The sequence below is a fragment of the Urocampus carinirostris genome, chromosome 1, assembly GCF_059441175.1.
Source record: "Urocampus carinirostris isolate Australia breed hairy pipefish chromosome 1, RoL_Ucar_1.0, whole genome shotgun sequence".
Taxonomy (NCBI): Eukaryota; Metazoa; Chordata; class Actinopteri; order Syngnathiformes; family Syngnathidae; genus Urocampus; species Urocampus carinirostris.
The window spans coordinates 21,190,907-21,205,162 of NC_142349.1; the positions used below are offsets into that span (position 1 = coordinate 21,190,907).

Consider the following 14,256-nt stretch of genomic DNA (forward strand, 5'->3'; position numbering starts at 1 on the left):
ACGTGGGGTCCACCCCCTCGCTTCAATGTCTGAAAAACTCATAACAGCACAGCGCTTATCAAAACAATGCCTGGCGTCCTTCGTCAGAGTCCTGTTATCAAAATTCCCCAGCCAAAACATTCCGAATTTGGAACAGCGTGACCTGAAGCTCACTTAGTGAAAATCTTCATTGCACTCGATAAATGTAACTTGTATTTAATCGTATAAGTCATTAATGGTTGGATTTATGCAGACTAAAGAAGGCATAAGTGGAAATGCACGGCCCGCCAGTGGTTGAGGAAAAATTCCAAACCTACAAGCGGGCAAAAAAAATGCTTCTTTTCACTTTCTGTTCAGCGCGATGGTAGTCGACCACTGGGTTAAAACGAGTTTATGATTAAAAAAAAAAGAATCTAGACGGAAATTACGCAATTTCCCCCCCAGTAATCCGAGGACAACGAGGGAGAATTAAGTGCTTAAAATACGTTAATCCTTTGGGGGGGGCTTCCATACTCCAATCTCTCCTTTAGACGTCGTCGGAATATACATCCCCCTTTAGAAAAATGTCAATATTCCAAATTCGCTCAGACAGGTGTAACACGGCGGCGAATTTAGCGAGTGAAGATGAGGTCACTTCGGCTGTGGCTTCTTGAATTCCCCCCTTTGTGTTTACACATCCGGGTTTCCCAGCTCGCAGCCCCCCACCCGCTCCTCAATTCGAAGCCATTTTGGACACACATTTAACATGCACGTAAACCCCGGACGACCTCGCGACGCAGCGCCACCAACCGCAATCGGAAAACAAAACGAGAAACGCTCATTTCGTCTTTTCCCTCCCGTTTTTGTAGCCATGCGGGACTGAAGGAGCCGGTCGGCGGCCCGACGGATAAACCACCTTCGTCTATTCTTCTCGGCGGTGGTGTGGCGGCGGAGCTTAGGAGCCGCGGAAGGCTTTAGCCGGAAAGGGGGCCTGCGGTCGGTTGGACTCCGACGAGGCCGAGGTGTGGATGTGTGTGACGGAAGCCAAACCTTCGTGGTGGTGCTTTTGAAAGAAGGAACATGTCTTTCTCGTGGCTGACTTATACACTACTGCTGGGAACTTTATGCGCAGGTAAGCGGCCGCTAGGGGCTAGCTTCCACCACACACCATTGTCACCTTCGTGTTATTTCAACTATAATCTACCCTATCATTTCCTATGGAAAATTACATTTGATATTTGTTCGTTTTTCCAACCACTCAAATGTTTAAGTAACGAATGCGCGTTAAATGAAATATTCGAAAGTGTTGTTTTCTTCCAAAAGGCGCTACGTGCTAAAACTGTTGCGTTCGATGCCTTTTGTGAGCCCGGTGCAGGAATAGAAAGCAGCAGCTGCAGCTCCATCCTGAAACCTTATCTGCTCCATAACACTCTGACGCAACAACAACAAAAACGCCGCGTTTAAAAAGCTGGAACTTAAAAGCAAAATCGATGCACCGTGTCAGACAATAGATTGGCAGACCTAAAAAAAAGTGAAATTGCACAAGGGGGTTCGGGGTATTTTTGTCCTCCCCCACCGCTTTCAATAATGTGACTCCACGACGTGAGCTTGCTCTCTGACCTTCTTTATTATTTTGGAACATACGGCCTCCCCGCAAACCCCCACCTCTCTCCCTCTCGTTCAGAATGACAATAAAATGTCTACACAGCTGCCCCCCTCCTTAAATGTATGCGTCTGTGCCACCCAGCCATTTTAGTTCTTATACGGTTTGTAGATTAATGTTATCGTAAGCCGCTTCCTCCTGAATCCATGTTGTTGTGGGTTAAAGCCTGACTTAAGTGACAGAAGGAGGGGGGAGTGAATGGGATTCATGTAGTAAAAGTACTCTTGCATGAACAGCAATCGTCGTGTCTTTTTCTCCCTTTAAAATATCCCTCGTTCAAATCTAACCTTTTCAAATATTGCTTAAATTGTTTGCTGCTGGACATAAATGAATGCGAGTGTGTAGGGAGGGGGCTAGACTTCAATGGAATTTAAAGAGACAGAAACGTTTTTGAGAGGATAACAAAGCTTTTTAGTTTTTAACAGCAACGTTCCGCTCAGTTAGGCATTAATGCTAAACATATTTTTATCGTCTCATCTCATCTCATCTCATTAGCCGTACCGCTTATCCTCAGTAGGGTCGCGGGGGGGCTGGAGCCCATCCCAGCAATCATCGGGCAGTGGGCAGGGGACACCCTGAACTGGTTGCCAGCCAATCGCAGGGCACACAGGGACAGACAACTCATTCGCTCATTCACACCTAGGGACAATTTGGACGGGCCAATTCACCTGAAATGCATGTCTTTGGAATGTGGGAGGAAACCGGAGTGCCCGGAGGAAACCCACGCAAGCACGGGGAGAACATACAAACTCCGCACAGAAAGTCTGGAGCTGGATTTGAACCCACGACAGGTTCCCATGACATGAACTGTGCCGCACAAGCGCTAACCACTGCGCCGCCGTGCTGCCCTCAGCATCTCACTCTCACACAGCAATCTACCGCCACTATTTTTATCGTGTTGTGTTGAATTGCATCAGTCTCTGGTGAGAGACAGTGTGTATTATTTAACATTGATTTTAATAATAAGAAAAAAATGGTGCATGAATAAACCATCATTTTTAAATCCTTATAGGTCGAGAAACTTGTCTATATTTTACACAACATGAGCCTCACTTTGAGGGAGCTGTTATAGTTGTCCACCATCTTGCTGCTGCGGGCTTTCAAAAACACCAAATCTCGTGAAAGGCTGGGCAAAAACAAGTAGCAGAATGGTGCAGTTTGGGTACTTTGAGTCTGTTTTTTTGTTGGTTACTTTTGCTTTCTAACACTTTCGTTTGCAAAAAAATACATACTGTCCCCCTAAACCAGGGACGCCAAACTCCGTTTGGCTGTGGAGCCCTAGATCCGGACTTTCCTTTCTCATGCCAGATCAGTAAAAGAGTGTAAACTCCATATTTTTAGATTTGTTTTTCAGTATTATTCGTTATCATACAGCCTACATTAGTAATCCACCCTACATATTATAATCACAGATGACAAAGGATCTTTTCTAAATAAAACGATGAGTACTATGGGTTGGCAGTGGCTCGGGAGGTAAAGCACTCGTCTTGGAATCAAAAGGTCGCTGGTTTGATTCCCGGCTGTATGTCGAAGTGGGCAAGACACTGAATCCCTAATGCCCCGTTAAGCAAGTAGTTGCCTTGCATGGCTGACACTGCCATCAGTGTTTGATTGGGTAAGTGTGAAGCACATTGTAAAGCACCTTTCAAGTCAATGAAGACCTCTCATCTTCATTATATTGAAAAGCGCTATATAAATGCAGACCATTTACCTACCTACAAACAGTACAACTTTGTTTCCAACAATTTTGTTTTTTTATATACATATATTCTGGAGCCTGATTGTTCTTTATGCTTAAAAATAAAGTCTGAAATAATATATAATGTCAAAAAGTTGGCTTTTATTCACAAACAACGGGGCAACAAGTTTTTTATTTTTGGCATCGAATGCGTTAACTGGTTTATTTTATCAGTTGAGTGTATGCAGTTTCACACCTGAATCAACTCACCATGCCATCCAAACTCAACACTGCCGGTGAGAGTATTTGATTGAAATAACCTAGGAACTCGCTTTTTTTTTTCAACATACTTGGAATTTTTTTGCAGGGTGGATTAAACCATTCAGTGGGCCTGGTTCTGCCCGCAGGCCGTAGGTTTGACACACCGGCTTTACGCTGATCATAGATCACCGATCTTTTTAAACCTGCCTGTCCTAAATTTGAATATTTTTAGACTGCTTTTATTGCAAACACTTTTCATATTTTAAGATCCGTTTTAACAATATACATTTGTATTAAAGGTATCGGATAATTAATCACACAGTTGTTTTAACAGCACAAAAAACAGAAATAAAAGTTATTTGGTTACTACAGCTCACGTTGACAGCTTGACATTTTTTTCACCATTGAAGTGGGTGGTTACGACATTTGGGGAAAAAAGATTGACTCATTCCATTAAACAATTGTTGCGATAAATCAGCTGACTAATAAGATTTTTCACACAGAGTTGTGTGATGTATGAAATTCATTTAAAACAATGTAATTTTTATTTCGCATTCATGGGAGGAGTGAGTGTAATTTCAAACATGCAATAGTGACAAAAAACAACAGGAAAAAATGAAAATTAGGCCGAGTCCATTGAGTCTGCTACGCGCACTGTAATTGGCTCATTGCTTTTCAGGGCGGGGCTTAGCCATAGGTAAATTGCCTCTGCACTTGTGGTTTAAAAGACACACAACGTTTCGGATGTTGCTTCTTACCGCTGTTTGCTTGATATTTACATAAAATTGACATTTTTCTAAAAGCGATCCTAGGATCACGATGTCCCAAACCATCGACAGTGATCTGAACAGATCAGTGCTGACCCTCAGCCAAATGGTGCAGACCACCTTGTACTATTTCACTTTGTTCTACAAAAGATCTTATCCAAATTCTTCATTAGGACCTGGTTGGCAAGTGTGCCGAGTTGGAGTGCTCCCCACATAGTTTTCTCTTCTTTTTTCCTTCCAAAGTGTTAATTATTTCTTGCAGCCAAACATGAAGACAAATTATTTTCCTTGACATGCTTAAAAGAGTTGAGCAGTCATTTGGTGCCATTACTGTCACATTTGTTTGCAGCAATTTATGTTCCACTTTTTAACGAGTACAAATGTGTTTTTAGCATTTCACAAGACCACGTGTCTTGCTGCCAGATAAAACTATTTAAAAAGACAATGTAAAGGGTAAAGTAAAGTGCCTGATGAATAGCACCCAGTGAATTAGTCTGGCTCTGTTTCCATCAAAACTGTTCATAGCAAAAATAACAGTGGTAGGAAAGTTTCCAAGTCAAAACATTGCACCCAGGTGTTGAGCTCTACAAAGTGAATGCCTGTCAGTCACTTATTTTTATCTGTTTATTTATTTGGTCATTAAAAAGAATGTGTGTATTTACATCAGTCATTAGTGAAAAACCTTTCCAAAATTTTTCTCACAAGGAAATAATAATGTGACACTGGGATAAAAAAGAAGTTTTTTACAGACAAATATGCGTGAATATCACAGGTCTATTGCAAAACGTCATGATTTTGTGTAGGAAATATCATTGTTTTTTTGTTCAATTTTTATATTCAAGGATTTTGTGCAGCTTACAAGGGCACCGATTTGTCCATAAAACGGTTTAATATTCATTCATTTGTTGCCCAAATTCTTATTCTCCCTAGAGTTGTGCTTGAGCTCACACAGACAGACAACCATCCACACAATAACTCTTTACTAGAAGTGGGGTAAATTTCTGATTCCTGTATGCATCGCGATTCTAACGTGAATTAAACTGAAAGAATTTCTAAACTTCCAATTACTTCTGATGTCTGGCACAATTATTAAAACATGGAAAATAACATAGAAAACAGTAAGGCAGAACTCAACTGGACAAAAGAGACATCATATGCCATCATTGTTGTGCTAAAATATAAATATCTCAAAAGCGTTCAAGGAACGGCCAGACGGTATATAATGCCTTGCCAGTTACCAAATATCAACTAGAAACATGCCAGCTTTGTCAAAGAGCGTGTGAGCTATGATCAGGGTTCGTACGGTGCTTGAAATCCTTGTAAATACTTGCTTCTTGATGTTGTGTTTTTAAGGATTGAAAAGTGCTTGAATTCTGTAAGAAGTGCCTGTAAATGCTTGAAATCGATGTCATATTTCGCAACAAGTCTGCTCAAAAATTAAGCCGACAGTGCTCTTTGGAAACTTCTTCCCCAGTGATTAACGGCAGCTGGCATGAATTTGTTTGGCGTTTTCCTGTGAAGTGTAATAACCCCTTTAGAGTCACGCCCAAGAATACAGGTGTATGATACACCTAAACAGGCACTATGAAATTTCTATTAGTGCAAGGATTACGTATCAATTGTGAACATTAATATAGGTTATGCAATAATTTAAGGTAGCGTTTCTCAGGGGTAAATTCTAACTGTAAGAACATACTGAAAATGTAAGCTACATATTACCGTGATTTACCCATCACTTCTATGGGGAGATATTTGTCTCAAAAATATTTACCGTATTTTCCGCATTATGAGGCACACCTAAGAGCCCATTTTTATTTTTTTAAAAAGCTGATCATGCGCCTTATAATATGATGCGCCTCATATATGGATCAATATTGAGTCACAATTGGTCTCGCAACCATGATTTTCCTCCATAGAAGTAGTCCGCAGTGCATTTTGGGATACACAAACAAGTGTTTAATTTCCTAACCAAGGTGTCAATCATCATTTGAATCGGTCACTATAGTCTAAAGTCATTCGAGCTAAAGGAGTCTTGTCTTTTTTAGCATTTACATGCTTGTGTAGGCTAAGGCGGGGTAAAACAAAGCCTGGAATTGGCTGAAAAAAATGTGAATCACAAGTCAGGTTAGTCTACGGCCTAAAAAATATTTTTGCTTGTCTTTTTATTTGTAAACGGTAAGTATAGGGCTTGCGTTCATCGTCACCATTATCGCTTGTTTTGAGGTATGTCATTATTTTACACGGTTGAATTTACAACACTCAGGGATGTAAGTAGACCAAGGTTGCGTATTATCATCAAATGTGAGCCGTCTAAACGTTAATAAGGTTTGACTGACCTATGACTGACTTTTAAGTTTGCATAAAGTAGTGAAAAATAATTTAATAATTGTTTCTGTTTGTTGCAAATACACATTTGTTTAAAACTACAGGTGTTTAAATCTCATTGAAGAGAAAGAATATTGAAAAAAATGCTTTCATAATCGTTTTGTCATTGTACACGCTGAATGGTGTGTGAATTAAACTGGAAACTTGTGAACTATAAAGCACATGTGCTAGCCATTATCCACTGTGCCACCTAATCTTATCAGCGTCATCAGAATGTTTTTATATCTAATGTTTGTGAATGATGACACAGTTTTATGCGAGACCAAAATTTCACACAATACTAGCGGGCACTGAAGAGCCACTCCAACTTCCCCACTATTTTATTCCTAATAATATTCACTCAAATTCGCAAAGGTAAGTCCTGAAGAGGACAAAGCAAATACAGCTACAGGGTGTTCAACTGCTCAGTTATGGAGCAGGTTGATTGAGAGTGGTGGATTCAAAACTTGTAACATTTTACTGCTTATCTTACCTCAGTCCACCCCAACTTGCCAGCGCGGCCAGCCGATGCTAATTTTTTCAAGCAAGTGCACATTTTTCCACTATGTCTGGCACCGTAGCGTGTACCAGTTGGCATCTCAGCATCTCACTCTCACACAGCAATCTACCGCTACACTGAGTAACTTAATTCAGTCTCAACAACATATGTTGTAATTTATTTTGATTTTCGTTTAATGTAATTTACGACTGGTTGGTTGATTACTTGTAATGTGTTTTTTTTTTCAGTTAGGTTCTTAACTAATTGGGGTTATTTTTCTTTTTGTGGTATAGCCTTCTAAATCAGAGATTGATTGTGCAGTCTAAACTATGACATATTGACAATTTGTTAAATCATTCAGTAATGGGTGTTTCTATTTTATTTCAAAATGTCATCTTTCTCCTGGGGTGTTTTCACTGTCTCAACTGGAAAGACATGGGTAAATGTTTGGTACAGACAGGATGATGTGAAGCCTGTACCCGTGGGGTTAATCCCTTGTAATTTGCTTATCTCATACTTTGCTGGTGGGTCTATACTATGTTTTGGTTTATGACTAATTAAAAGTCTAAAAAGCTCATGTAAGCATGGTGGATTATTCGGCAATAACTTACCGAGCCCCCAAGGAACTCCCAAACTTGGCTGTGCTCCAAAGCTATAGCACCTTAAATGATCCCTGCATCATCCATCCATTCTTCCTTATGACAATGTGGGATTGATTACTGTTTGGTCTGATATATATCACAGGTTACAGCGTGGGTGAGGCGGAGACACGTGAGTGTGTCTTTTACAATGACAACTGGCGCGCCGAGAAGACCAACCAGAGCGGCTTTGAGCGCTGTGACGACAAGGACAAAGACAAGGACAAGCGACTGCATTGCTATGCCTCCTGGCTCAACTCCTCAGGGACCATCAAATTGGTAAAAAAAGGCTGCTGGCTGGACGACTTCAACTGCTATGATAGGTGAGCAAGTAGATGGCATCTGTGTATAAGGTGGGACCAGGGTGTAAAATGTTACCACCTATAGACTGGGTTTGAACAGGTGCTCGAAATCCTTAAAAATGCTCGAATTCTAATGTTGTGGTATTAAGGATTAAAAGTGCTTCATTTTTGGGAGAAGTGTTTGTAATTGCTTCAAATTCTTGCCATTTTCCTCAACAAGTCTGCTTAAAATTGGCGCCGACAGTGCTCTCTGGTGGCTTAGCTTTTCTATTGCATTTACGGTTCCCTCGTTAATAATGGCAGCTAGTATTAGTTTGTATGGCATTGTTCTATCAAGTGTCATTGCCCCCTATGTATCGCGCCCAAGAGAACAGGTGCATGCTACACCTAAACAGGGCACTATAAAATGTGTTATTAATGCAGGGATTATGTATCAATTATGGGCCATGCAAAAAATTAAATTCACCTTTCCCAGTGTCAAACTGTAATGGGAAGAACTTCCTGCAACCGAAAATATAAGCTACCCAACACCTATATAAAGAGAGATTTGTCTCAAATATATATCTGTGGTTAACTCAAAATCTCAACATCATTTGTCTTGATAAATGCACACTCAAGATTTAAAATCACATATGTGTATTGCAGATGTATTTGTGGCCCTGGAAAATACATGATTCACACCAGATTTCTTTTGATGGTCCTGCAATTTGGAAACACAAACATGGAACTATGAATCCTTGGTGAAATCGCAGTGTCTTGTGTTTACACAATCACACAACGTCACATCGAAATATCGCTTAGATTTCTGTTAATCGTGCAGCCCCACTCTGGGAATATCTGAAAATGGCTGTGCACTGATGCTTCTTTTGCAACTTGATGGAGCTTGAGTGGTGCTGCAAACAGGAATGGGCAATACTGCCCTATGATATGTCTGCCAAGCTTGTGGCATCGTTTTCAAAAAGACTTGAGGCCATAACTTCTGTCAAAGGTGATTCCTCAAAGTATGAGCAAAGGTTGTGAATTCTTATTTTTTATTTTTTTTTCCAGTCTTTTTATGAATCTTTTCCTATATTGCCGTTCTATAAAACTTCAAACAGTGATTAGGGGCCTCAGCTATATGACTTATCTTAATAGCTGTAAAAGAACAGTTTTTTTAGTAACAAAAACAACAAGAAAAACAACTCAGTCCTATTAGCCAGGGTAAACTATTGAATTTAGGGCGAAGTCTGTGTAAAACGGTTAGTAAATAAAATACTGTATTACAGTTGACTTTTATGTCACTACACAACAAAAGATAATGATTACTTTTCATTCATTGGCAAAGTTTGAATTTTACAGTCTGCTGGCAGCAGTCCATAGTAGAGAGGCTGTTGGCTGAGTCTGCGAGCCACATATTTAACCACACCCCTTTAAACGCACATTATTGTTACCTGTGTAATTGTAGTGTGATAATATGCCACATGAATGCTGTTTTTGTAATCTCGTTTTGAGAATATTGGGGTCAGGTCTGAATTAGACAGGGGTTGTTACTAACACATGCCAAGATTTAATGGACGGGTGTGCACCAAAGTGTTCAGTGGCTTGCAGCCTTTCCCTGTCCAGGCCGTCTCAATTTGCCTGTTTTGTTGAACCAATGTAATCCTTAATCAAAAGGGATAATGTATTGGGGAAAATGCTGAGGGAGAGTTTTGATCACCTAATTTTTTTTCAGCCTATCTCAAATTGTGATAGATTGATGATTTCACAATGATAAAGAGTTCTGAATAACATCCTTAATGGTTAAACATTTACCTGCCAGTTGAGTGGAAACAGCTGTGTTTAAAGCCGTTCTGTGGCTAAACCCATCTTGCGGCAGCACACTTTTGTGGTATGGACTTGAATACCTGCACCTTGTTAGTATAATTAATGTCAGTAATGCAATTAAGGGCATTTTACAGTGGCAAAAACATACACAAGTTTTTTTAGGTACCTAGAAAAAAACTAATAATTTCAAACACTGGCTTCGATTCGCACATGCTACACCGGCTTTATTTGTGGAAAAATACCAATTATGTGGATTTGACTGCTTACTAATCATGTAACATTTGACAACAAATTGTGAGTATATATTCTGCTTTTGTCTCTCATACAAGTGTCACAATCTGTTTAGGTCGCATGAGAAGATACTGCATTGCAAAGGTCACATTGCTTTTCTTTTGAACCAGACTAATTCAAAATTTGCTGGTAATTGTTCAAATCAACATTCATTTTCCACAGAAGAAGTTGTTCCGTGACTCCTCATGAAAAAATCTTTCTCCAATGTGCATTTTCCGTCAATAAAAATAGTTCCCCTATACTCTTTGCCGCCACTAATACATGTGTTTTTATTGGTGTGTGTCATCCCATGGCTTCAGGCAAGAGTGTGTCTCCATGGACGAGAACCCTCAGGTCTTTTTCTGCTGCTGCGAGGGCAACTACTGCAACGAGCGCTTCACCCACCTCCCCGACTTGATCGGCATTGGCAACCGAGGTAAGGGATAAATTTAGCAGTAATAGAACTCACATTAACGGGAAGGGCATGTTCTACATCAATTCTATATGTCTACAAATATATACATCTTTGCGATCTCTAGCTACATAGGAAATACTTCTCAGGTGGGCGGGGAAACGAAATACCTTTTTCCTTGTGTGTGTCCTTATGTCTGTATTTATATTTTTATGTGCACAAACACACACCGTCAAGTCCTTGCTCTTTATGTATTAGATATAAATGTGTGCATTGACATGCTACTTAATTCTGAAAGTCTGACAGACATGGTGGGAGTATCCTGGGGCCATAATCTGAGTAGGTACAATTTTTAAAGTTACTGGCAGGGCCACGTTTGACAAAAACCTGATAAAGGACCGGATAAATCATGGTTATCGGACCATTTAGGAAAACTTGGAATCTCTTGGGTCTTCCGTGTCACCTAAAGCCAGACATACAGATCTGGCTCACAAGCGAACTCCTGTTGGTCTGGTCTTCACTATAAGCCTATTACCTGTGGGAGGATTCAAAGGAATCAGAACTGCAGCAAGGGAACCTGGGAGGCCAATTCCCGACGAGAAAAATTTGCCCTGGGGACCAGTGAACAAGGGAACTTTACTCAAAAAAGTACCGTATTTTCCGCACTATAGGGCGCACCGGGTTATAGGGCGCACCCCCAAAAAATAGTTTTTGGTCCTATATCTTCCATAGATAAGGCGCACCGGATTATAAGGCACTACAATGGGAACGTCCACAAAACAGTCAGATGATTCAGTCCAACTGATTACCCCCTTAACATTCCCAAAGCTTGCAAAGAAGCAAATACGTGTCGTAGTCACGTGCGGATGCGATGTCCGTACGATGTCACTCAAATGCATCATTTCAAATATTATTCGGAAGGTTAAAGTCTTGGGGTTTAAGAAATGCCAACCATTCCTTAGTTTCTATTTTCTTTTTCGCTCGCAACTTTACTGTGCATATGACAATAAACACTTGGAATTGAGTTTAATTCACTCAACTCAACTCATCACAGCAACATCAAGATCGTTCTTAAACAAGATACCGGGAAAATATAAAGCCGCATAGCTCACCTAAGTTCTCACGTTCAATAATGATACGCAATCATGGTCTTCTTACAACCTTGAGTGTAGTAAATCCAGGAGAGTAAAAATTTACAAATACAGACTAATGAAACATGTTTCTTTATGGCGTAGTTTAGCAAGCTTGCTATTCAGTCATCTTTTTCGGCCAATTGCAGGGTTTGTTTCGGCCCTCTAGCCTATCCGAGGCTCCGAATAACTTCAGCCAATAGCGATCGATTTAACGGATGATTGACACATCTTTTTCGGCCAATTGCAGGGTTTGTTTCGGCCCTCTAGCCTATCCGAGGCTCCGAATAACTTTAGCCAATAGCGATCGATTCAAATGATGATTGACGCATTGGTTAGCCAATGAAACGCCGGTATATGAATCCCAGCATACACCGCGGACTACTTCACGTTCGGGGGGAAATCGAGTCGGCGGCTGTTGCGTAAGTTGCGAGACCTTGCGGTTTAATATTGAGCCATATATAAGGCGCACTGTATTATAAGGCGCACGGTCAGCTTTTGAAAAAAATTAAGACTTTTAGGTGCGCCTTATAGTGCGGAAAATACGGTAATTAGTTACAGGTCCTAGTTACTCTACCTAAAAAGTAATTGTGTGGGGGTGGTGAAGCTTTCATATTTCTAGAGGTGTGTAATCTTGAGCCTGCAAACTAACAGCTGAGACACTCCTTATCCACTTTGTCTTTTGTCTTCAAACCATTCGAATATTTCATCTTCATTTGAGGGTAATGAAGGGCAGCACGGCAGCGCAGTGCTTAGCGTGTGTGCGGCACAGTTTCTAGGTCATGAGATCGAACCTTCCTGTGTGGAGTTTGCATGCTATCCCCGTGCTTGCGTGGGTTTCCTCCGGGCACTCCGGCTTCCTCCCACATTCCAAAAAACATGCATGTCAGGTTAATCGGCCTCTCCAAATTGTCCCTAAGTGTAAATAAGGATGCGAGTGAGTTGTCTGTTGCTGTGTGCCCTGCTACTGGCTGGCAACCAATTCAGGGTGTCCCTTGTCCACTCCCCGAAGATAGCTGGGATGGCTTCCAGCACCCCCGCGACACTACTGAGGATAAGCGGTGCAGCTAATGAGATGAGGAGATGAGATGAGAATTGTAAATACGGTTTGGATGATGCGAGTATATAAGACTAATGGAATATTAGTAGGGGAGAAATTTCGTGTCCTCATACTCTGTGTTTCAGAAAGCGCTACGGTAACTATTCAGTTGTATTTTGTAGGTATATATAAAGAACCCAGCTTTGTTCATTTGTTGTATTCAGCATTATGTTGCTGGTGGATGATGGGTTGCATGTGACTTCATGAGCAAAGGAGCTGCCATAATGCAGTAAACGTTGTGAAACATTATTTGTTTTTAAAGAAAGATGTGGAATAACACACCATGTTGTAATTTAGTTACAAAATGTTATCAATAAAGCTTTGCAGTTCTTACAGAGAAAAGTAATTGCGTTCCATGAACGCGTTCCTTTGTAACGTTTTACTCCCAACACTGCGTGGGACATTAAAATGGCGGCGCCCTCTGTTGGCTGCGGCTGCATCGGCTCGCTACAACGGGTCAGGTGTATCGACATTTCGTTCTGTGTACATTGTTACAAAGAATGACAATACAAAGGAAATTATTATTATTATTATTATTAAAATACTCTCCGCTACTTGTCCTCTTGAAAGTGTTTGCAGTCTTTTTTATTTATTCTATGGGTGGAGCTGGATAGCAGGTTTGGGCAAACTTAGTCACCTTTATATTGTGGTTCAAAACATGACCAAGAAAAGTGATAAGTACGACCTTGAGACAATCAATATGTTAGGAACATTAACTGTAATTGTGACTTTTTGTTATAAATCCGTTTATAATACAGCATTGATTGGTTTCCATATTTGTAATGTTGATAATTATTAATTGTGCTTCTTCCAAACAGTCAAAATCCGCCCTCCGTCTCGAGTGCCATCCATGCTAAATGTGCTTGTCTACTCCCTACTGCCACTCTGCGTGCTTTCGCTGGCAATCATCTTGGCCCTGTGGATGTACCGTCACCGCAAGCCCCCTTATGGTCATGTGGACCTGAGTGAGGTGAGACGGGTGATGAATTCCATTATATATACACTCAGTGGGATAATGGGGGTAGTCAGGCAATGAAAATCACATTGTTTCTCATTTTTACCTCACAGGAATTCTGAGAAGTTGGGGGTGTAAATTCAATTATAATTTTGGCTCTGTGGCAAGAGAATCCATAGAGATTTGCAATGAAGCAATATCCAATAATGGTATTATCACCTGGAAAGGGACAAGGCACAAATCAGATGGAATATTTCAATAGACTGAGCTGAGAAACGTAAATTAGATAATGATCAATACGAAATGTAAGTTTAAAAAAAAATGTTTTTATTTTTTGAGAAGACACTAATAATATTTTGAATCAAGTTCAAAAGTGCTAGTCCAAACATTTACAAGAGGGTTAATTTAGTTCAGTGGTGGGCTGTCGGGGCCTTCACGACCTTCTCTGCTGGCCTAA

The 14,256-nt window shown here is 40.6% G+C and overlaps 1 protein-coding gene across 2 annotated transcripts in view; it reads left to right on the forward strand.

The window, feature by feature from the left end:
• Positions 1 to 446: 446 nt before the first annotated feature.
• The window catches only part of LOC148373875 (activin receptor type-2B-like), a 33,587-nt gene continuing 19,777 nt past the window's right edge, over positions 447 to 14,256 (forward strand). For both annotated transcript variants that reach the window (XR_015849869.1, XM_088329829.1), the window contains exons 1-4: positions 447 to 1,090; positions 7,935 to 8,151; positions 10,524 to 10,639; positions 13,663 to 13,814. Coding sequence is in view for 1 of the 2 variants with exons in the window: in XM_088329829.1 (XP_088185955.1) it covers positions 1,039 to 1,090; positions 7,935 to 8,151; positions 10,524 to 10,639; positions 13,663 to 13,814 (537 nt within the window). In the remaining variant the exon portion in view is untranslated. The remainder of the gene's footprint in view (positions 1,091 to 7,934; positions 8,152 to 10,523; positions 10,640 to 13,662; positions 13,815 to 14,256) is intronic.